The sequence below is a fragment of the Melopsittacus undulatus genome, chromosome 4, assembly GCF_012275295.1.
Source record: "Melopsittacus undulatus isolate bMelUnd1 chromosome 4, bMelUnd1.mat.Z, whole genome shotgun sequence".
Classification (NCBI taxonomy): domain Eukaryota; kingdom Metazoa; phylum Chordata; class Aves; order Psittaciformes; family Psittaculidae; genus Melopsittacus; species Melopsittacus undulatus.
The window spans coordinates 79,406,905-79,431,037 of NC_047530.1; the positions used below are offsets into that span (position 1 = coordinate 79,406,905).

The window sequence follows — 24,133 nt, forward strand, 5'->3', positions numbered from 1 at the left end:
CCTGTGTATGACAGTAAAATGCCATAGTGGCTAGTAATTATTCTTTTTAGAGTAGACCCTTTAATGGGTTTAAGTGGCAAATTTTAGAGTCTTTATTTCTAAGAGTCTTTGTTTCTAGAGTCTTTATTTTCAGATTCTTTATTTTTAGAGTCTTCAATGTTTTAGAGTTTATAGGAAAAGCTGTGTGTCTTGGAAGGGCATGGATTGGCCTGAGGTAAAAGGAAGAGAAAGCAAGGAGAGGCCCATATCTGCAGCATCCCTAGCTGTCCATTGGTGCCCCAAACTGCAAACCAGAACCCAAACTGCAAACTGGTGACTGCAAACCAGAACTAACACTTTCAGCCACACCTCTCCAAAACATCCTCCGAGTTTTTCCTTTTCCATATTATTTGACCATTGACTTAATTCTAAGTCCTCTTACATTTTCTCTTCTGTATTCCACTTCATCCCCATAGGCCAGAACCCACTGGTTTGCCACCAGAAAATTATTTGTTGGTGACCAAAACCTGAGCGTTTTCATCCTGAGTTCTCAATCTTTGAGTATCAGCATTTTACAGTTGAGAAATCTTTGGTTATCTCTGAATTTGGCTACTGTAATCAGACTAGCAGAGCTGCCATAATGCAAATATTAAGTAACAGTAGGCCTAGCTTTGTTTAAACAGGCTGACTGCCTCTTATCCAGAAGGAATGTGGTGCAGATTATTGCAAGCTCCATGTTACTAATGAAGGAACATTCACGGAACGTAGTTTGTATTTGGTTATGGGAAGAAAGAATGAAAACAGAGTACCAGCAAAGTGAAGAGATATAAAAGTATTCCTGTCAGGGGGCTAGACACAGAAGACAATTGAGAGAAATGTATAGAGAGAAATAGAATTAGAAAGTGGATGACTACTGTGTGCTCAAAAATATTTTCCTAACTCCTGACACAGCAGAAACTTCTTGGGTCTTTGCCTTGCATTCCGTGTGACTTCCCCTGAATGATTCCATACATGATACTCACTTTGTCATCCACTAATACCACTAAAATCCTTTCAGATCATATTGAAACAGGAATTAGCACATTTATAGTTATTATTAAATTAATTAATATTATAATTAATTTTTTTCTTACTTAAGCTCCAGAGGTTTCATTAGTGGATTTATTCAGAGATTAAATCCTGTATCCGTCATAAACCCAATTTGCTCAGCTTTGCTGAAAAACCTCACATTACTTGTGGGCTTACAGCTCATATTACTCTTACTGGCCTGCAACTCATTTTAATGCTAAGCTTCAATTCCTTGCAAAGTAATAGTTTTAACAATATCTTTTTACTGCAGTGGTGAAAACAGCCTGGAGAGTTTTCACCATCTCTTTTTCTGTGGGCTATTAGGAGCTATTAGTTCTGAAAGATCTTGACAGAGTCTGCAGAGATAAAGATTTTGTGAATAAAAATTCATAGGATCATAGGATAATTCAGGAATGGAAGGGGCCTCAGGAGATCACTTGTCCAGGCTCTTGCTCAAAGCAGAGTCAGCTGTAGGATAAGAATAGGTTGCTAAGAAATTTATCCAGTCAGGTGTTGAAAACTTCCAGGGATGGAGACTCTGAAACCTCTCTGGGCAAGTGTTTCATTTTTCTCATTATCGAAAACCTGTTTGTCTTAGAAAAATATATCATGATAAGATTCTTAACAATCAAGAAAATACAGAATTAAAATGAAATAAGAGTAAACAGGCTCTTGTAAGTTAACAGAATTACATGGAGTATTATGTTTTATTTATAGTATCATAGCTGCCAGAGAATTGAGACAAAGATCATAGAATCATAGAATCATAGAATAGTTAGGATTAGAAAGGACCTCAAGATCATCTAGTTCCAAGATGAGGAACTGAAGTTTGTTTTGATGGCAGCTTTGCAAATATGAGAGAATGTAAGACTCTAGTTTGTGCCTCAAGAATGTTAATATAAACTGTAATGGTTTATAATGACTTTTCTCACAGATCTCTTCATCACACTTATATCTGTAACTGATGAAATTATTAAAATGTTTTCCATTAAGATAAATGATGTTTTCAATGAATAAGATAAGTGATCTTCATACAAGAAATTTCTTACAATGAGAACAAGCAACCACTGGAATGGCTTCCCCAGGGACATGATAGAGTCCTCATCATGGGAGGTTTTCAAAAAAGTGGATGGATAGGGTACAAGATCATCTCATCAAGCCTCCCTTTCCCATGAAAGGCTGGGCTAGTTGATTTTTTTGAGGTACTTTCCAACCTGGGCTGTTCTATGGTTCTGCGAGGTTCTTCACACTGGTAAAAGTAGTGAGAAACCACAAATAACCCATGTAATAAAAAAAGATCAAGTAATCTGAGATACAGAAATGAATAAATAAGGTGGGAAACTAGTGCAGTATTTGATAAGAAGGTTTTTTAATATTGCCTTTTAGATGTATCATATGTTAACAGAACTGGGAAGTAATTAGACTGCTTCTGACAATCTTGTTTTATTCCACATGGTGTCATCACATTTCAGGGACTATTTTAATGAACTTGGTGTGGTGGTAAAATAAGTTCCAGGATGTAACAGACGTACTACCAAGTACATGAGACTTTTCTCTCTCTCTCCAGTGCCCCAAAACAACTGTCTTTGTGAGCTGCTAAGAGAAAGTTAACACATTTTTGCAGACTGTATTCATATGCATGACTAATTTTTTCTGAATCCCTAATTCTGTTTCACCACCTTTGCTGCACATGAGAGCAGATTGACTTGAGAGGAGTAATTGCCAAGAGCTTCATTACAAACCCTCATTGGTAGTATGTTACTGACTTCCATTTGCCAGAAAGATAGCAGGATGATAATTACAAAGGGAAGCCTCTTGCAGTGGCTGTTTTATAGCAGTCAGTAGATATGAGGAATAGATAGGAATAGTAGATATCACTCACCCTTGTGTAGTTTCTCCCAGCTCTCTTTTGAGGTAGAATATAGCAGAGCTTGTCACTGGGGGTATATTTGTAACTTTATATCAATTATCTATTTATTTTTTACAAATGTTACTAAAGAAGTAACCAAGAGTCTAAATCTGCAGTTTCAGTTGAGGCTGACTGCTGCTTACATGAAGAGCAGTCCCTTTGACTGGAATGGGTTGACTCATGTAAAGAGTATTCAGTGTGGCAAGAAGTGTGCTAAAGCTGAAATTGCTTTATTACATTGAAGATTAATCACCATAGAGATCTGAGTGAGGTTAGTTGTTCTGTAGTAGAACTATGACAGAATGTAAAACTTATCACTATCTATAGGGAATTGTAACAAATAATTACAATTATAATACAGAATTACAGATAAATCCACAAATTAGAAGGCTGTTTTGCTGTGTCTCTTAGAAGCAAATGAATTTAATACTTGGATGTTTTCTCCTTAGGAAATGCTGTGATAAAAAGTGGAAAAAAATGGTAACTCACTAATAACATCTTGAAAATTGGCAGTTTGTGGAGATGGAACCTTCTGAATCTCAGTACTTTTCATAGCTACTTGATTAAAAACTATTAACTTATGCAAAGTAACATTTTTTTTATTAAGGGAAAGACTATAATCTGCTTACAGTGATAGATTTCATTTTCTGGTTTACTTACGAGTTGTGAGAATTTGTCATCTACGTGAAGAATTGTGTCTATTAGAGCTCCATACAGGGGATGTGTTACAGAAAAGATGAGGTGGCAGCTGTATGTCATGTAATACAGTTACACTTGTTTTATTTTGATGAGTGTGAGTACAAATAGCCAGGACTGGTGTAATACAAAATGGATATTTATAGGGTTGTCTAAATAGGTTGTATAAAGATTGTAGTATTGCTTTTAGAAGATTGTCTTTTGGAGATTGTCAGGTTGTAGCACATCCAGAACCAACTTTTAGGCTGGTGACATGGCTTAGTTCTTAGGATTTAAACATAATCATGTTTATCGATTCCACTAGAAGTGAACTAGGAGTAACTGAAGCTCAAAAGCTTCAGTCTTTGGCAGTTTTGAAACTCCAAATGATTTCATCCTCAGTGCTTGAGGCTCTGGTACAACTGATTTGAAGTGTGTTTCATCTGTGACAGTTATTTTAAAAAGTTGACAAAATTGATGAGTTCGTTTTTTAAGACAATGAATTATTCTTTAGATTAGCTTCTGGATTCTCAGAAATACTGCATCAAAAATAGATTAAAAATATCTCTGGCAGATCATGGTCAGCTATCAAGGCCTACAGCAAACAAAAAAGAAGACTTGGTGGTTTTACTGTTATAATACTAAAATCTCTTTACTGTCAATTTAGTGATATAGTTTTAATTACTTTTGCATTCCAAGTGCCATTGCTCTAAGGAAAAAAAAAAGCCACCAAAAAACCAACCAGCTTTCAAAGTTTGAGGTTTAGTTTGCCTAAAAGTTGATTATTGCCTGAATATCAGAGAGATGTCCTTACCTTGTCCTTTCTGAATTTGTCTATTATTCTTTAAAATGTACTGCATTCTGAGAGATTCCAGAAAGTGTATTGTTTCTGAAACTCAAATAATGGTTTTCCATTACTTTTTAAAATGTTTGACTAAATTGTTTCTGTTCCACATTCTTTTTAGAAGCAACATATTGCATGGAACTGAGGGAGGTTTGACCAATGATTTTGCATTATAGATCAATTACATTTCCAATGATGTAGTAGTTACGTAGTGGGAAGCTCTTATACTAACTTGTGTAGAAATGGCTGTAAAATAAGTACCTGATCTTCAGTAGGTGCTGGAAGCATAAGTAAGTGGTACTTGTGGCATAAGATACGTGGAAATCTGTTCATCCTGGATGTCACTGGACAGAGTATCCTCATGTCTTAGCAGGAAGATACAAATATTCCAGAATTTGAGGGCGGAGGTGGACCACTAGTTACTCCAGAGTGTCTGAATCATTGATCATGGGGGACCTGGAGGTTGAGGACCATTTATAACACTGTCATGATTCCAAGTCAGAGGTATCTGTGAAATCTACACTAGGTTGTCTGTCAAACCTCACTTTTGTATTAACTCCTCTTACATTCAATTTTATGGGCATTTCTGAGTTGACTTGAACTTCTTTAGAAACGGCAGTCTAATTTAATTGAACGTTATTAATGAAATTGCATTTGGCAACAACCTTGGCGCTAACATCCTTCATGGGAAGCTGGAAATACTGTTTAGTTGCAAGGCAGTAACTGTTAGCAGATGGAAGTTAGCAGGCTTATATGAAAATTTTTGTTGTCTACTGGCTTGAAACTAAAGCAAGCTTACAATAGCCAATTACATTTTCTTTATTATGTACTGCAGTTAAAATTTCAGATAATTTTTTTGTAGTTTTGTTTTGTAGTTGAATTTCATTTCTAGTTGAAGTTTGCATGATTTCCTTTCTAGATAGAAATAACTTTTCTGACAAATAAGATTGAAAAAAGTCACTATGCAGTATTTTGTTCTAGTGGTTTTGCAGATAAATTGGTACACAAGACAAGAAAGACAAGAAACCTGTATTTTTGCACTTAAAGTGCTGCGCCATTACTCATGAATTTTGCATGGCTATGGATTCCAAAGCCAGCATATAAAGGAGAAACTAGGCTTGCTAAATATGATCACTGAATACTGATAAAGCCTCAGACTACATTTCTGTCTGCTGTTAATACCCTTGTCACTGACGTCTTCCTTTTTTCTTTGTACTTTTAACTATTTCTGGTTAAGTAGATGTACAGCAATTTTTCTGTAAAGAGATTTTTTTTTTTTTAAAGCTAATCTGGGCCATAAAAGAAGCAACTTAATATTGCTGAAGTCATTACTTACATGCTGGCTTAGGCAAAGATGCAAAATGTTTGCTTTTAAGCTTGGGTGATTGGGAAATTCACAGAGAGAACCCCAAACTCCTCAACATACATGGGGACTGAATTCAGTCAGCAGTCAGGGCAAGCACTGGCTCCCCTGGACAAATTAGACTTGTGCCAGCAAGGCTCCTGTCAAGCCCTTAGGGAACGATTCTTTTTATTCCTCAGGAGATACGTGCAGGGAATAGAAGGTATGCGAAGAGGAAGTGATGCTGCGTTGTCTTCTCTTTCCCATATCCTTGGCATTCAAAAATGTATATTGTTACAAAGAAGTTTAATCTGTCTCCAACTCAGAGATTTGTGGCTATGTTAATTTGAGCTTGCTGGGAATCATAGAAAAGCTTCTCTTTCAGTGTTGCTTTCAGGTGAAATGTCATCATGTTGTTGCATGCCATGTATGTACTTATGTAAACCTGTCACTGGGTCAGCAAATGGTATTAGGCAAGTCAGCTAACTTTTGTGGGCTAGTTCTGTGTTCAAGTTACCTAATGCCTGCATGTATCTTAAGTAAATGAGAAGAACATTTGGTATATGTTTTTGTACATAAAAAAAAAGAAAATAATCATCGCAGCAGAATATGTTATGAAGGATTGTGCAGTATAAGCTTCCTAGATTATGGCAGCACTAAATATTACAGAAGTAATACATAAAGGTGGTACTGAAAAATTTTGAGTTTGACAAAAGAAGGTCAAGGAGCTCTGGACAGATCTCTGAGCAGCGATCCATTCAGATAGAGTGAAACTGCAAATCTCTAAAAAGAATCTGTTGCAGAACAGGATGTTGCTTGCAAATACACAATGAAAAACAGAAACCCCTCTTAATTTTTCAATTTTACTCATTTCTGTTGGAAGATGAACTTGTCTGCCATCCATATTACTATTTAATGATCGCCTCTTGCTGCAGGATTGTATAGAATCCTCTAAGCTTCTTCCTCTATCACAGATCATGGGTCAGATTTTTGTTCTTGTGTTTGAGTCTAGGGGAAGGACTCTAGGGCAATCAGACTATCTCAAGCCTTTTCAGCCTATCTTTTAAGATGGGTTATTTTTAACAAGATGAGGCCTGTATTGCAATTTACTACAAAGGCGTTAAACATCTGTCTTAAAAGAGGTGTAGCAGAATTTTGCCTACCTGAGGCAAGTACCTCATCTACAATGCCACTCTGTTGCTAGGAAGGATGCTAGCCTCTACATTGTCTGTTCTCCTCTGTAAAACAGCAGCCCCTTTACTGAGAACTTGTTTGTAAGATTATAAGGATTGTCCACAGCATGGTTTAGTGTCGCTTGTGTTGGGAATAAAATGACCAGCTACTCACCTGTGTTACTGCTGCAGCTACATCTTCAGACCTAGAAAGAGCAGTGCCAGTTCAACCTCAGTCTCTAGATAGAGCTTGATGTGAACATTACATGTGCTGCCAACCACCAGATGGCCTGATGTCTGAGTTGTAGAAAATAGCAGCATGCCACTGGAATAATTATAGCATCCATAAATTGAGCTAACAAATCGGTACCAAATGATGAATAGCAAACAATGGGAATACAACTTTTGAAGAAAGAAAGTTGTACATAGAGATATAACTTCTTAACTATTTCACGCTTTAAACAAAATGATTCTTACTGTACATCTGTCTAGAGTAGTAGTATTATATATGAAGGCATATTAGTGAAATATGACTAAAGAATGGATATAGCATTACTGTAACAGATGGACTTATACAGGATTTATATCCTGTAGTATTTCATGGCAAGAGGAACTCCATCTCGGAGTAGGATCAGTCTGTGTGTTTGAACAAAAGCAAGAGTTTTCTTTTTTACTGTGTAGTTTGTGTATGCATTATGTGCTTTTTAAGCCTTATTGTGCCTGTGTCCTATGCAAGACTTAATTATTTTCTGTTAGTTATTCTGTGTTACTTTATCTTCTGTTCATTAAGCCATTTCTTTTCTTTTTACAAGGCTGGGTTGTAAACTGTGCAGAGCAGTAATAGAGTCTAATTCTGCACAGCACCTGATCTGATGAGACTGATCTTTATGTAGGTATTGAGACCCTTTTGAACAGCCTGCGATGTGATGCACCTCATGAGCTGATTTTTTTAGTGTCTGCAGTTAAAATCTTTTTTTCTTGGAGGTTTGGGGCAGAAACATGTTTTGGGTCCTGTTATGCTACTGACCAGATTTACCAAGCATCTGTCCTGCTTTGGTAAAGAGAGCTAAGTTCCCTTGATAATTTCAAATGCAAGATCCTAGCCAAACCAACAAAGAGAAACAGACCTCTAGAGGACTCTATGATAAATCATCAGGAGCTGAAGAGGCATGTCATTATCATCTGGTCTGCCCTGTCTTCTCACATAAAATCTGGGGTTTAAGAACTGGAGATGAACTGGACTGTTCATTCTCTTTGATTCAAGTCTCTGTCTTTAGCTTCTAAATTTATTCTTTTTATTATCAGTATTCTGTTGTGTGTTACCCTTTAGCAGTGGGAGAGTTGACAACTCCAAATATGTTCTTAACATTTCTTTTTATTCTTCTCTATTTTTTTTCCCAGAGCTTGTGTTATCTTGGGTGTTATATTCCTCCTGTCATCTATATGTATTGTGATCAAAGCCATCCACGATCTTGCGAAGAAAGTGCTTCCAGAAGTGGTAAGGTGATTCATGTTCTTTAAAATGTTCTCTTTATTCCCTACACTCAGTGGCACTGAGAAAGGCCAGCGTCTCCTTTCAACAAGCCCCACTGAACTTGGCAAAGCTGTAGCAGGTGCATTTCTTGCCTGGCTGCACACTCTGGTCCTTGTCTTCAAACAGTATTTTGTCCCTATGTGTTGGAGTATAGTTGTTAATGGGTTTTTACAGGCTTGATCCCATCTCTTCTTCTCCATGGTTATCTTTATGGGCCAAATCTTTCTCAACATAATGACTTAAAGCTTTCATATGGAACTGTAGGAGTTAAGTTACAGAGAGGAGGTCACTCTGGGCTTAATAAAAGTAGTAGAATTTTATGAGGAGAATCTTTTCGCAGTTCACTGCTCCATTGGCTTCAGTATTTTATTTTTAATGTAGAAAAAAAAAGTATTTTTGGGTTGTATTTTTTTGTTTTCCAGCTCTTGCCTCCAATTCCAGAGCCATGTACGAGTAGCAGGAATGAAACAGGTGAGGGGAGCATGCTGGGTGAAAGAGCTGGCTTTTTGACTGGCTCACCATGGAGCATCACAAAGGGCTTTTCTCCTGCTCTCTGCTTTCTCTTGGTTATGAAAGCCAGCCCCTACCTGGCCTATAGAGCAGCTCTCCCTAGCAGCCTTTCTCTCAGCTCTGCTCTGTCCTGTCCTGCTTGCTTCCTTTCAGTGCTGGGTATTAACTTCCCTAAGCTCCCTAACCTCTACTCATCCAGAATGGCTACTCACTGGGAGAGCCATTTGGCAGTGGTTCTACTCCCAGAAGATTCTTCTGAATGTGCTCAAAGAAAATGAGGCTTTAGTTCATATGCAACCTGAGCTGTACCTTTTGAATTCAGCCTTCATGAAGTTGAGTTTATTTGTAACTGTGTGCAGGCTTTTGCATCTGGGCTTCACCCTGCCAAGTACCACTCTCAACACATCACTAGAGGGAAACATAAATTCCTCACTTTCAAGCGTGAGATGGAGGCAGAGCTGGAAAAAAAAAAGCTAATTTGGAATTTCAACTTGTTACCCACTGTTAGCAGTGCAGATGACCCACTGGGTCCTGTGCTCTCATGGAAAATTCCAAGAAGCTGTGTCACTAAAGAAACTTTATTTTCAGTAGCTTAGGGAAATTTGGGCAAAAATGCATAGCATATCAAAAGCCCATGAACTAAGGCACTACTGAATTGCAGCCAGGTGCATTGTTTAAGTGCAGCTGATTTGTGTTCTCTTTGCACTTTTCCTTTCTTTCCAGTCTTCATACTTTACTGCCCCCTCAGCTTTGCCAGCATAACAGCACAAGTAGTTATTCACCAGCCTGGTTCTGTCAAAATGATCTAGGTTAGCTTAAACACTTTTAATAGTCAGTTCTTAAACTCAACCAAAACATTTTGACAGAACTGGGTTAGGGAATGAGAATGGATGCCATTGCACCAATGAGGCTGAAGGAGATCCTGAAAAGGATAAGGGGAGACCCTACAGTGATGGCCAGCTAACAGACAACCTCCTAACTTGGCTGCACCCAAACAGTGCATCTGACTACAGTTTGACTTCTATTTAGTGAGAAAATAACTATATAGTCTTGACTCTGTGAAGCAGAAAGAAGGGATGCTGCAGAGATAACTAAAACACATTTGGTGAATTTATGGCAGTGTAGATCAGATTCATTTGATGTCTCAGACTAATGCATTGTGGGCAAATGCCCTGATAATTCCAGTAGTAAGAGCAAAAATTTAAAAGGTGTGTCATCTATATTTTATTCTTCCATCTTTGCAGGTACTGTCTGCAATTGAGGGCTCTGTTTCTTACACGGGGAGAAATGTCTCCTGTTTGCAGCATCAGTTATATATGACTTCAAACATGTTGTACTTCTTAACTTCTAATTTTTGAAATATATTTAGAGAAGGTAAAGAAAAAGTGAAATCAGACCTACAGGAAAGTATCCCAGATGGGAAGTCTCGTTACATTTCAAGTGCTCTGTATAAATAATTTGTACAGATCTTTTTTGTCACAGACTGCTTCACATTCAGACTTTCTTGCACTGAAACTGTGTCAAGTAGGTGGAAGCTAGGGTGGATAGTGCTTATGCTGGACACAGTATCAGGATAAATAGATAATTTTGTTTCTGACATGAAGTCCACTGTTCTCACTCATTTAGGCACTCAAGTACTCCCAGCACTTTGAAAGATGTATCTGGCAGGGTATGGACTATAGCTGAGTAGTAACAGGGTAAAGGCCTTATTGCATACACATAAGAATTTTCATACCTTGCAGTTCTGCCTGGGAAATAGGTTAGAACAAGGGATGAAAAAATATGGTACTGTTCATTGTCTCTTAAATGACATGACAATGATTCTCATTTCAAAGCCTTTCAGTACATCTCACTGTGGGAAACTGACTCAGTAAGGGTTGCATGACAGGTGAAATATCTGTGGGTAAACTAAGAATAGCACTGAAAAATGGGGAGACTGAGAGAACAGCATTACTGCTGCAAGTCATGGCCAGTGAGGTATTATGCCTGACAGTTGCTACATTAAAAATAGATGGGGGGAAAGGTTGTTTTTTAATAGAAACCTTTTCAGTTGCTCTAGCCATGCCTGGGTCTGGTGCTGATTTTCTGTTTGCTTTAGCTGCTCTGTGTTGCAGCAGAAATAGTCATTCTTCTCAGTTGCTTGGGTCTTTGATGATTATGTTCTCAGCTGATCTGCAGCTGCCCAGGTGATATTAGCAACTTAGCAGAGCTGAAATCTGCTCAAATTAAATCCATAAGTAAGGGGAAGAAGTTTCTGCTCTACTCTTTTATATAGGGTGCTGTCTTCTACTTTGGACCACAACTGAACCAATCGCTAATGGTACTAATTTCTGTATTACCTTATGATGTAATTTAGCTGTAATGTATGGGTGTAAGTACATGGAGCTGTTAGAGCAAGTCCAGAGGAGGGCCACGAGGATGATAAGGGGGCTGGAGCACCTCCATACACACAGGCTGAGAAAATTGAAGCTGTTCAGCCTGGAGAAGAGAAGGCTGCATGGAGACCTCATAGCAGCCTTCCAGTATCTGAAGGGGGCCTACAAGGATGCCAGAAAAGGACTCTTCGTCAGAAACTGTAGCGATAGAATGAGGGGTAATGGATTTAAACTTAAACAGGGGAAGTTCAGGTTAGGTAAGAGGAAGAAGTTCTTTACTGTAAGGATGGTGAGCCGCTGGAATGTGTTGCCCAAAGAAGTAGTGAATGCTACATCCCTGAAGTGTTCAAGGCCAGGTTGGACAGAGCCTTGGATGACATGGTTTAGTGTGAGATGTCCCTGCCCATGACAAGGGGGTTGGAACTAGATCATCTTAAGGTCCTTTCCAACCCTAACTTTCTATGAGTCTATGATGTATATGGAAAAGTAGTTAGAACAGTGTTTTCTGTAAATGTGTAGTAGCCAGTTCTGCATCAAAACAGTGACTTGAAGTATGTTTTTATGGCGATTTTATTGGCTGTGTGGTTGCACTCAATGGCTTGAATGTCCAAATGGAGATCAGTGATGAGTGATGTTCCTTAAGAGTTGGTATTTGGACCAGCACTGTTCAACACCTTTGTCAGCAACGGGAACAGTGGGATTGAGTGCACTCTCAGCAAGCTTGCCAACAGCACCAAGCTGTGTGGTGTGGTTGACATGCTGGAGGAAAGGGATGTCATCTAGAGGGACTTTGGCAGGCTGGAGAAGTTTTCTGAGTTTAATTTGAGTAAATTTTGAAGAAAATAGTATGATATGGACAAGTTTGAGAAATTAAGCAGATAAAGCAGTTAAGTATCTACTTGCTAACTGAAAGGTGCTGTGATTAAAACCATAATCACTTCTGAATAATTCTGGATCATTTATACAAGTTACATTGGTTACATATGTGTCAGTTCTCACTATGAATATAGCAATAAAGATACTTCCTTGGAAAGAATGTGAGAACTTTAACATAGAGATTCTGTTGTCCTTAAAGAGGATCTCAGAAGAGTTGCTTGCATGAAAACACTACCAATAAGAAAGGATATATAATTCACATAAGAAATAATTTGAAAAGCTTTATCAAATGTTTTGAACACAGATTATCTTTTACTTATGTGGACTTCTATGAACAGGAGTCTTCAGACTTGTCATCATGTGATGATTTCAGCCACAGGTCTGACAATCCTCACCAGGTTTTGGAGGACCAAAAGGAGGGTGACAGGTTTACACATTAAACCTGTCATGCTGGCATTTCCAGCTTGACTACCCCATCCTGTAAGGGACTTAAATGTCCATAGTTTCTTGTCAGACTGCAGAGAGCAGCTACTTAATTTACAGGACAGGAGCTCAGGTTTAGCTCAGTCAGGAATTTTTCAGTCATCTATTTGAATTCTCTTTTACTCCATGCTGAATGTAATTTTGTTGAAACACTGAATGACAGCACTCCTGATCTGCACTGGCATAGAAGAGAGGACAATCAGAGCTCCTGACTTTTGCATTTCTTGATACTGCCTCTGCCTTTCTTTCTGCTTTTTGTTTGTTTTCTTTGTGTGAAGTGTATGAAGTAGTGTATGTCGCTACACATGCTTTCAGCACAGGCAGTGTTTTTTTTTTGTAATTCTTTTGAATGCTTCAGAACCTTGGGAAACACAGCAATGGTGTATTTCCTCTTTTGGTTCCCGTGCTTGATATGCCAAGGACTGTAGTTAACTTTAAAATAGCCTATAAGGCAGGATATGAATGACTAGGTAGATCAACTAGTTTAAAATGCAGATAAGGTTAATAAGTGTTTGGAATTCTGTATCCTGGTAATGTATGTTTTGTATATGCAACAGCAACTGTGGCCGTACTGGGTCAGGTTAGAGGCCCATCTTTGATCATAACAGACTTTATTCGTACCTTTCTATTTAGTTTTTCCTCCATTTTTAGACGAGGAAGTCTGAAGAGCCCACAGAATTCAAGGTATAGCACTCACCAGGGATTTATACAATATACTAATTTCCACAAATTACTGTTGAGCACTGAACTGATACTTTTACAGAAGGTTCACTGTGGACTCCATCTCCTGCAGCTAACGGCAAGCTCAGGAATTGTCAGTACTTGGTAAACTTAGGGTTTTCCCGGTGCACAGTACTTTATATTATAATTAACAAGAAGCCTGCCCTGAAAAAATGACGTTTGTTGTTAGGAGAGTTGGCCAGTGAGTTAATTATACAGTTACTATCTAATTCTGCGTTCGTATTAATTATACACTTCTTACTAACATGGGGAAAAGCTTCTTTTCAAGTAATTGATATATGTATTAATCCTCAGTGTACAAAATACAATCCCTTGTGTTACTGTTTTCAGTGTTTGCCATGTAGACCAGTGTTTTCCACCAACTGATCCATAGAATTGCATTGGTTATTGTTTTTTAAAATGAACTAAGTTGTGAATTATAGGGATGATGATGAGGTAGATACAGGAGAAATATTGCAACTGAAGGGGTCTGTTTGTCCCCAAAGTCTGGAAACTGCCTATACTGAATATATGCAGTGTGAAGTGTAATGGATTTTATTTCTCCCACATTTTTGAAGCTTTGGAAATTAGTTTTAATGAGCATCGGAAAATGTGTTATGGGTCTCTGATTTTTGGGCAGAGGGGTGAGAATACAGCTTTCATGTCCCTTCCAGAGGGGACCTGTCTGTTGTGACCTTTCCTTGAATTTGCAGGGATGCTTCATTTTCCTTTGGAGGCAGTTTTGTGTGGGGATGTGTGTGTAGACAGTTTCTGCATGCAGCAACACATTTGCACAAATCACTGCTTTTATCAAGTTGTGACCTCCATTCTCATTTGTCTGAAAATAGTTTTAATTTAAACTTTCTTGTTTTATGGATTTAGAGATGTGATAATATTTTCCACTTGCCTCGGAGCATGTTGGTTTTGAAGGAAATCCTACCGTTTCTCTACTATTCTTATCATATAGCTAGGATGCTTAGATATTTGGGGAAGATGACCTGTAAAATGTAGGTGTACTTGTACTGTAGAGAGCCCATACAGTGCCTGAGCCCTTCCAGAATTTTTAAGTGACACTGGCTTACACTTTCTATGCATATGCTGTACAGTGGATCTGCCCAAACAATATGCATGTGTTTGTAGTGAGGAGTAGCTGTGAACATGGTGTTGTACACCTGGAAATCTTGGAAAAAAATATGGAAAGAACACAAAATCCAAATAATATTTTTTTTTTTTGTTTTTTTTTTTTTTTTTTTTAACAGGAAAGAGAGATGTGGCATTAATGTGTGGGAACCTTACATCTACAAATTCCACATTTTTCTGTGCTCTTCTCCTATTTATATAGCTATATAGCTGTGAATTTCTTATATAGCTGTGAATCTTTATTCTTTGAGGGTCTGCTTTAGCATGACATGTTGCAGTTATTTCAGTTTCGTGTCATTGACCCCTAAAGAAATAATTTTCACTGATCAGATCGTTCTCTTCCCTCCCCCCTTTTATTTTTCTTTGTTCGTTATGCACTGACTGGAGGTGTTAGAAGTAGGCCAGCTGGTGTGTTTGGAGTTAAGGTTTCTAATAATTTTAGCTGTTGTTCAATACACCTGACTTACAAAACTAAACAGTATTTGACATTTGGAATATAAAACCTTCATTCTGTTTACCCTTCCACTGAATATTAAATGAGTATTTCTCTGATCATGTAATTTAAGGTTGTTTTGGTTTTTCTCCCTACAGTGTTGAGTGTTGAACCTAAAATAGAATCACTTCTTGTTGGCTCAAAAATGATTTACTGATTTTTTCACACCTAGCTGTCAGATTCAGGATATTTCTCTATTGTTACTTGCAGCATTTGTTCTCCAACCTATGTTAGCTGTAATAACATAATTCCCACCAGGAAAAGGAATTAGCATTCCTTTATTGATGTTTCAGAGAGCTATATCCACAGCCAGTACTGACCCTGAGGATTTGGTATGCATGCATTTCCTTACAAATAAGGAGGAATAGTGATATCGCACATTGTTAATGACATCGTGCTTGTATTTCTGTGTAAATTTTACTGGTTTTGTTTTTTGGTGTTTTTTTTTCTAATGTTCTGTTAATACATGGAGAAAGAAGTTTAAAACTCAAGCACAGGTTTCAAGCATTGTTTTGTGTTTGCATTTCCTAGTGTTAATATTTGCCATGTTCGTGGTAAAAATAATTTTTCTTTTACCCTTTTACCTCCTTCATGTCAATTACCATATATTCTTGGATAGTATAAATAAAATTGAAGTGTAAATGGTGTGTTTTATTTTGACTGTTGCCACAAAGCGTTTTGCAAACCTTTTATTGTTTACTGAAGAAGGCTTAAAAGAGCCCGACCCAGCCACACTGAGAATGACTGTTTTAATTTCACCTGGGGTTGTAAATCAATATCCATTTACTATTCAGTTACTGCTTGCATTTCCCTGGGTAATAGTATAACACATGTAATATCAATGCAGTTTGGCATTTGTCCTCATTAGTATGGCAAAGGACACATTTTTGCAAGAGTAAGCAAGCATCATGCCATATTTCTGACATTTCCTGGAGAACAAAGGAGAAAAAAGGTAATCAGTTCATGTACAGAAGATATGCAGGACATCTGATGTGGCGCCTCCAATGCTCCTAGAAATTAAATCACTTGAAAGATTAGGCCACATGTAATTCTATCATATATTAGTGATTGCAGTTGAAATTGGAAGCTAGGGGTGGCACAGTGTAGCTTTATGATTTCTAATTTATTTACTAATTTAATAATGTATAATAGATCCTAAATACATTTAACAATGTCAGCAGTTGAATTATAGTTCAATAGCAATATAGCAAATAATACTAGCGATTATGTACATGTAATACATGGCTAATATCTTATATATATATATGTATATGTAATTTATTGCTCACAATTTCAAATCAAAGTGCCAGATACATTAATTATACATTAGAATCCTGTTTTATGATTGTTAACTATTATGTATGGTATGGTGGTTTGGTGTTTGGCCTTAAATAATTAATTTAACCCTCAGATACATGTGCTTCTTACAGGTTGGTGAGAATGTTGTGTATTCGTGGGCTAGCTAGTAAGCCAGGACTAGGAAAAATTTATCAACTAAACTTCACTCTTTGTTGAAGTGACTGGTGGAAAGTCTTGTTTTCAGACTGTACCACAGGGTGGTAAATAAAAATTGGCAACTACTAGCCTCTTGTTAGGTTATGTGAAGTGTACTGCTGATCTTAGAGTTGTGATCTTAGAGTTTCAAACACACACTTTGCAGGAGTCCTAATGTCACCTAAGGTAGTTCTATGGGGTCCATAGCACCTTGGTTCCCAGCCCCGGTTCCTCTGCTGCAGCATTCAATGCACTGCTTGTTACCTGTTTCTTGAGGAAGTGTTCTGTGCTGTGGAATTGCTTTGTCACAGCACTTCAGCATCAAAGATACAAGTTTAAACATTCATAAGTTCGGGGATTTATTATGTTTTTTTTGGTACTAATAATAGCTCTTTATATCTCCATGTGAAGAGACTGTCTCCTGCTTGAGTCAGACACTGGGCTGTTGGGCTGTTTTCAGAATTGCAATTAAAATTCTTATCCTTTTTGAAGTTCACTGGTGAGAGAGACCCTGCGGCTTCCCAGAAGCTCCCTCTGGACTGATTACATAAACTATTGATTACATGGGAGAAAGTGGGAAAATTTGGACCTTTCTTTTTTCCCCTTTTTTTTTTAACAAGCGTTTGTATTAGCAACATCTCTGTAATCTCTGTTACCATCTATATAAGCGGAATCCTTCACGGAAAGAGGAGGGAAGCCAGTCCTTTTTGGTTAAGTAACATGCTTTTAGGGATGCCACAGCTGGTGTGTGTGCAGATGATGTAAGAGCTGTTGGAGGACCTGGAGGAGTGGGAGGCTGTGGAAAGCATGTGAAGGTAGGGATGGGTAGCAGGGTGGTAAGGGGCTGTGATGGCACTGGGGAGGATGGTGAGTGACCAGTCATCTGGACTGAGGAAAGGTCATTGAGAGACATTGTGTGAGACAGATGGTGAGTTGCTGAGATGGGCGAATGAATATTTAACAACACAAACTCAGCTCAGTCTGGGCTAGCTATGATACTGCTCCTGCCAACAGCATCTGTAGCATTCCAGAAACGTGTCCCTACCTCCTCAGCCAAAATGAGCAAGGCTCAGCAGAGGTACAACACCATGAGCTTCCCTGGGAAGGCATAAATGGCATGAAAAAGACAGTACCAGTAATTCCCAGCTCATGTGGGAGTGGAAGGAACCAGGCCCTTGGCTGGTTCACAGGGGAAGAAGGAGAGGGCAGAAGAGTGGAAAGAAACCTGCAGTTGGGGATGGGAGAAGCAGCTTGTTTTGGGGTTGCACTAGAATGAGCTACCAAGGAGGGCCAGAGGGGAAGATCACACGTAGATTTTAATCATAATAGGGTGTGTGTGTTCTGACTGCTGTGGAGGAATGCTAAAGATGCCTTCTTCCTCCTGCACAGTGAATATATTTTTATTCAATACTGTACACTTCACATGAACCAAGAACACTTTTTACATCCTACAAGTGGAATTTAAAGGAAGTGACTGTAATTAAAGGTTGAAGAGGAGTTGGCAGAATTAGCGAGATGCATTCTAGGAAAAGATTAGGAGTGCAAATCAGCTGAAATGTAGTTACTTGGCTGGGAATTGGGTTAAAATATCTCCCCTAATAAGCCAAGCACTGAAGCATTCCCTGTGGTTTTTGTTATTTTTTTTCTTTTTTTTTTTTTTTAGTTTCTACAGTAGATTCAAAGTGAGATCAAAGTCACATCATCATCAACAAATTTTCCTTAAGCCATAAGATTACTGCTGCTTTTGGTGAAATCCTTGAAAGCAGGGACAGAACTGTTACTATGTTTTTGCAGATCCCTCTTAGCTGCACTGGTGGGGTAAAGCAGAGGGAAGCTGCCTGCTGATTTCTATTATTCCTTTTTACTACTTTTCTAGGACTGAAAAAACATCCTAGGAAAGCTTTCTTTTGGGAACCTGTCACAGCATAAAATCTTATATAGGGATATTGTAGCTATTAAAGTGCTATGTAATGAATGACATGGCAGTCCAGGATGGGCATCTCACTTTATGTACAGTACTATTTTATCCATGAAGTCATCTAATAAGATATATGTGTGTTCTTTAATTAAGGTCTAATGTACAGTGTAGTAGCAATGAGGGAATATGATGAAAAGGAATGGAAAAGGAAAGAGCTTTATTTACCACACTGAGAAGCCTTTATCGTATGGAAATGATCAGAATTTAAATTTTTATCATCTGTCACAATTTGCTGCTGCTTTAATTAAAATAACAGCAAGGATGCATACAGTGAGTCTAACTGGATGTGCTTCGTGCTCTTAATGACTGTCAGATGGGAAGGCAAGGGGTACGGAGAGGGCAGGACTGCGGGAAGATCCGGAGGGAGATGGTGCCAGATGGCCAGGCTTATTTTATTAATTTGGATCTCCGTTATGGCTTCTTTTTTCTTCACCAAAGGATGAGTTAGTGTAATGGGAATCATTTCACAGCCACAGTATGACATGTTTAACTCTTCAGTGCCCATAGCACCCTAGTGAAGAGCCTCTGTCAGTTGTGGGTCCTGACATCTGGCCACCTCCAAGGCCCCAGCTCCAGCTCAGGTGCTTGGCCCTCAGCAGCCCTCCCTTAGGTAATTTGTTGAGTCCTGCTGTTCTGAGCCAGCTCCAGCTTTTATCATTGCAACGAAGTAACACCAAGGCAGCCTTTCCAGCTGCTTCTCCCCTTTGCCATCTCAGGGGCTCAGGCAGCCCGCTGCAGGGGCTGCCCTTGCTGCTGGCTTCGCCACGTGGTTTTGGCCAATCTCTTACATCTACAAAGCCTTCTTCACTCTTCTTTCAGCCCTTGGGTGCCTGGACACACAGAAAACATAGCAAAGTACTGGGAAGTCTGGTTTTGTCTTCTTGCATCTGGTGCTCAGTTACTGCGGTATCTGCTGCCTCCCGGTGGCTTTTGATAGAAGTTACACACCACTGGAGCTGGGGGTTTTAATTGTGATTTAGGTTCAGAGATTAAAAAAAGAATATAGTCTTCTAAGAATCTGTTTGGCACAGTGTAAAGCAAGAAACCACCCAGGTGTTTGCATTAAGATTTTCTTAATTCATTTTGGGTTGATTCAGAAATCTGTATCAAACTTCAGTCATCCTTGGATTCCAGTAAAGCGGCTAGGCTCATTTTGATCCCAGCTGTATCACCAGAACGAATGACAAGATGCATTTCTATGTACCATGAGTTTAGCCTCAAAAATCTAGGGTACATACCATGAAAAGAAAAAGCCAGATCAGCCGAAAATAATGATGAAGCCTTGCACTACAACACATGGAATAAGGTATAACATTTTCAAGATTTTGACTTCATAATTGCACTTTTGAATTTCTGTTCCAATATTTTTGAAACTCTCATATTGGAATTGTCAGTTTTTTTCCAAACTATGTGTATTGGTAATTGTTTGCAAGTCAATCCCCAAGAATTTCATAGGTGTAGGAAAACTGCATTTTGTCAGTCCAAGGCTGACAGTAACAACTTTTGATAGCAAAGTAATTCATGCTGTCACCTCCACTGGTCTACAACATTGAGTTCTGTACTAATGACAAAACTTGTGCTTTGCTGAGGACGATGATGAAGACAAGAGGCAGAGGTGCCTGGGAGCCATCAGTAAGTATCTGGGGAGTCTGTGGTGTGATGATGATGTAAGAGATCTCATGTAGGCATTGACCATTGGCAAGTGAGATGCCAGTGAAATACACTGTTGAACTATTGATTACTCCTTGAGTACTTGCCCAGCATGTCATCTATGAGAAGCTGGCTGAGAGCACATCACATTTGCACACCCCTTTGTATTGCTCTTTTCCTCTGCTTCTCGCTCACCCTTTAGTGAGTTAGGGGCCTTCATGCTCTTGAGAGCAACACAAACAGGCTTGCTTGCCATGCTTACTATTACAAGTGATTAAAGGAAAAAACAAACATGTGCAACTGAGGGAAGCTCACATTCTGTATGGTAATATGGGAAAGGCACTCTGACTGCTAATGTGGCAGGTTGGGATAGAGATGGCTAGGTTGATGGAGCATATAATTCTGCTTCAGATTGTTCTTGTAAGTCTTACACATATGCTGTATGTTAAATATTATATAAAACATCTAATAAAATATTTGATGAGATTAGATTAAAATCTGAAGACCACTCAGAGATTTTGAGGCTGTCAATATTAAGTCTTTGGGCCTGGTAAATATATGTTTTTTTAAAAGATGCATGAAATTTAGAGGCATGAATTTGACGAGGATTTCAAATTTCAAGTGTTTTTTTTGTGGAGATTATCCAGACTTTTGGAGCTTTGTTGTCATTTCAGGTCTTCTGAAAGCTCCCAACTTCCCTTGCTAGGTGAACAGCAACCAAATATTAGCAGTTCTTTAATCTTTCCCTAGCACTCCAAAATTGCCAGACTGTATTTTCCAGTCATTTTCTAATAACAATTTTACAATTTTTTTTATCCTACCTTTACCCTGCTCGAGTTTTGTGTTCTCATTGCTTCTATTTTATTCTCTTTCCCCTCAGTGTATTTTGTCTTAATATTCAGTATCATACCAGGACTCGAGAGAGTGAGCTCTTGACTGAGAGTGAATGAAGTAGACCTCAAAAATTGTGTGACATAAAAAATTGTGTAAGAACATGTTGAATGATTTATTTAGGGATGTGAGTATATTATACCGGTAACCTAATGCCCAGTATCTTCCTAAGCAGCTTTCAAAACATTTTTTTTATTTCTTTGGGTTTTGAATTGCTGTTAATATAATAAAAATGGATGGAGCTGATGATGAATCACCCTGACAATGTTTACTATCACCAGGGATTTTCGTCAGAGTGTTTTAATCAGTAACAAGGTCCCAGTGGCACTGGCCCACATAAGCCTGCAAATAAAAATAATATTCTTGCCATTTCTTTTATTTGTACTGGTGTTGCAACATCTTGAATTAAAGCTTCTTGTAAGAACGATAATTAATCTCTTTCAAAGCTCTGTGTTTAGATGGCAGGCAAGGATGCTAAGAGCTCGCTTGGGTTTTTCCATGTAGCTCATGGGCTGATGTACCCCAGGGGGAGAAGGCACAGGGACTCACTTCATTTAGGCACCTTATTGCAATGCCAGTGCCCAGGAGTGCTTCCCAACCAAACTGAAAATAGTCAACAGAAAGAGGTAGGTGGCTCCAGATGAGTTTTAGAGAATGCACTTTAAAGGATCTTTAGTTACTCTTAGTTGCCCTGCACAAACATGCAGCTTTCTGCAGAGGGAGCTAGAGAGAGCTGATGTGATATGTTCAAATTAAGCAATGTGGGTATTTCTGTAGCTGTGAAATGATAGTCCATGAAAAATTTGTTTTCTAGTGCTAAACATTACTTTGCATGTCAGTATCAAAAGTCTTGTGGGTGTAGCTTGGACCAGACTTTACCTTAGAAGAAGGAAACTAGACAAAACCAAAGCAAGCACAGAATCAGAAACAACATTAAACGGTTATTTCTCACACCAAAAATCAAAGGCCTGGTAAGTAGGATTATACTCTCAAGTGTTTATCCTTCATGTGGGGACTTCATTACTGATTGGATTGGGGATTCGATTACTTGAATTAGGCCTGCTCCTCCTGATTCTGAGGAGTTTGGGTCAATTAAAAATTTGTTTGGAACTGTCAATAATTCTGTTAGCAAAAGCAACTACAGATGGCGATATAAGCAAAATAAACACCAGCTGTCATGGAAGTCATAACTCAGGAAATCTTTTTCTCAGGTTGTATACTTCAGTGGCAATAATAATTGCACAGTAGCTAGTGCTATTTGTCATTTGCTATATGGGGCATGAAGACATACTAATATCTGATATCTTTTCTTTCAGGATGATTTTCTGTATAGTGTCTCTGTTTTAAGTGGAATCCTTTGCACTGTCTTGGCAGTAATCAAATTTATGCTGGGAAAGGTCCTTACAAGCAGAGCACTGATAACCGATGGTGAGTGTGAAGTTGATGCTGCTGCATTTATAGACTCTTCCAGGTAATGTAGATGCAGAGGATCTGAGTGACCCCTGCATGATGACAGCTGTGAAACAGTATTGAAATAATTTCCACTGGGAAATTGAAAATTCCCTGCAAAACCCTAGATAAGCATGTGGTACCACTAGCCTCTTGCATGCATACTTCAGCTGAAATGGGTACATCTAGTGGAAGTCAAACAGTTACTGTGTGGATAGTTAACAATAATAGTGAGTTATAAGTAGAGCATATAACAAAAAGGCGTGTATTAGAGGTTAGAATACAGAGGGGGGATATGACAAAAGATTATATAGCTTTGGTTAAGTCACATCTTTCCTCCTGCCTATGCCTAGTAAACAGTTTCATCCCTAGAGTTAAAATGAAGAAAGTCTGTTGCAGAGAGTGCCCATCCTGCCTTGAGCAGGAATCACAAACATCATTCATACATACCCCCTGCAAACATAATTTGCCACTGTAGTGCTTTTCTTTCCACTCAGTAGAGCTGGTGAAGCCTGTGTAAAACAAAGCCTACTGCCCTACACTCCTCTGGCCTGGTGGGAGTTTGGCACAAGGGGAATCTTGTCCCCTCCATCTTTAGAAGACCTCACTGCCACTATTCTGTTGAATGAGGTGCATAACACCTGACTGTTACTGGCTTTAAAAGTATGTTTAAAGGCATGTTTTAAACGTAGGTCCTGATACACTTCTTACTGATAAGGCTTAAGGTTGTGAATCTTCAGAAACCTATGGGGCTCTATTCTGTTACCATCTATATACACAAGTGAGGCCTATCTATAGGCATCTACATACACAGTGGTGTTACAGATTTCTCAGTGCCCTACAAACCCCTGCCAGTTTTTACCTGCAAGCAGAGGATAGTTTGAAATACTCTGTAAACCTACACAGTAGGGTGTAAACAATTCATGGATTGTGGTACCTAAATTATTTTACTCTGCTAAAGATTTCACTGTAAGGAAATAGAAGTTTCAGCTTACTCTAAGGATACGTACAATTGCTTTATTTTAAGTAACTTAAACATACTCAACGTGTTTTTGGTGATGTGTCGTAACACATGCAATGAATATTTATATTTTATGTTATCTCACTTATATAAATGCTTCATGAGTATTCATATTTTAAATGCAAAATGAGCAAAAAAAGGAATCAAGCAGCAGTGCGGGGGTTACAGCTACACTACTGCTTCCTTGCATTTGTGATTCTCTGTTCAGTGATCTTATTCTTTACTATGGACTCTACCAGCCTAGCCATTCTAAAACAAAATGATCTCCAACCTGCAAAAAGGATTCTGGAAAGGATCCTGGGAATTACAGACCACTGAGTCTGACTTCCTTTGCTGTGTGAGTGTAAGTGGGACATGCTGAGCATTTCAGATCTGTGTCTAGGCAGGCAAATGATTAACCCTCCCTTTAAAAAAGAAGCAGCTTGGTTTTGAAACAGAGCAGGGTTTTTTTCAGACAAAATATTAGCTGAAAAATTCCTGAATAGCTCTGAATGGGTCCCCTGTATGACACAGAAATCTCTTCCCCCATA

General features: G+C 38.6%; 1 protein-coding gene across 1 annotated transcript in view; it reads left to right on the top strand.

The window, feature by feature from the left end:
• The window catches only part of TMEM163 (transmembrane protein 163), a 95,067-nt gene that overhangs the window by 65,735 nt on the left and 5,199 nt on the right, over positions 1 to 24,133 (top strand). The window contains exons 4-5 of the mRNA XM_031053384.2: positions 8,391 to 8,487; positions 22,450 to 22,561. Coding sequence (XP_030909244.1) covers positions 8,391 to 8,487; positions 22,450 to 22,561 — 209 coding nt within the window. The remainder of the gene's footprint in view (positions 1 to 8,390; positions 8,488 to 22,449; positions 22,562 to 24,133) is intronic.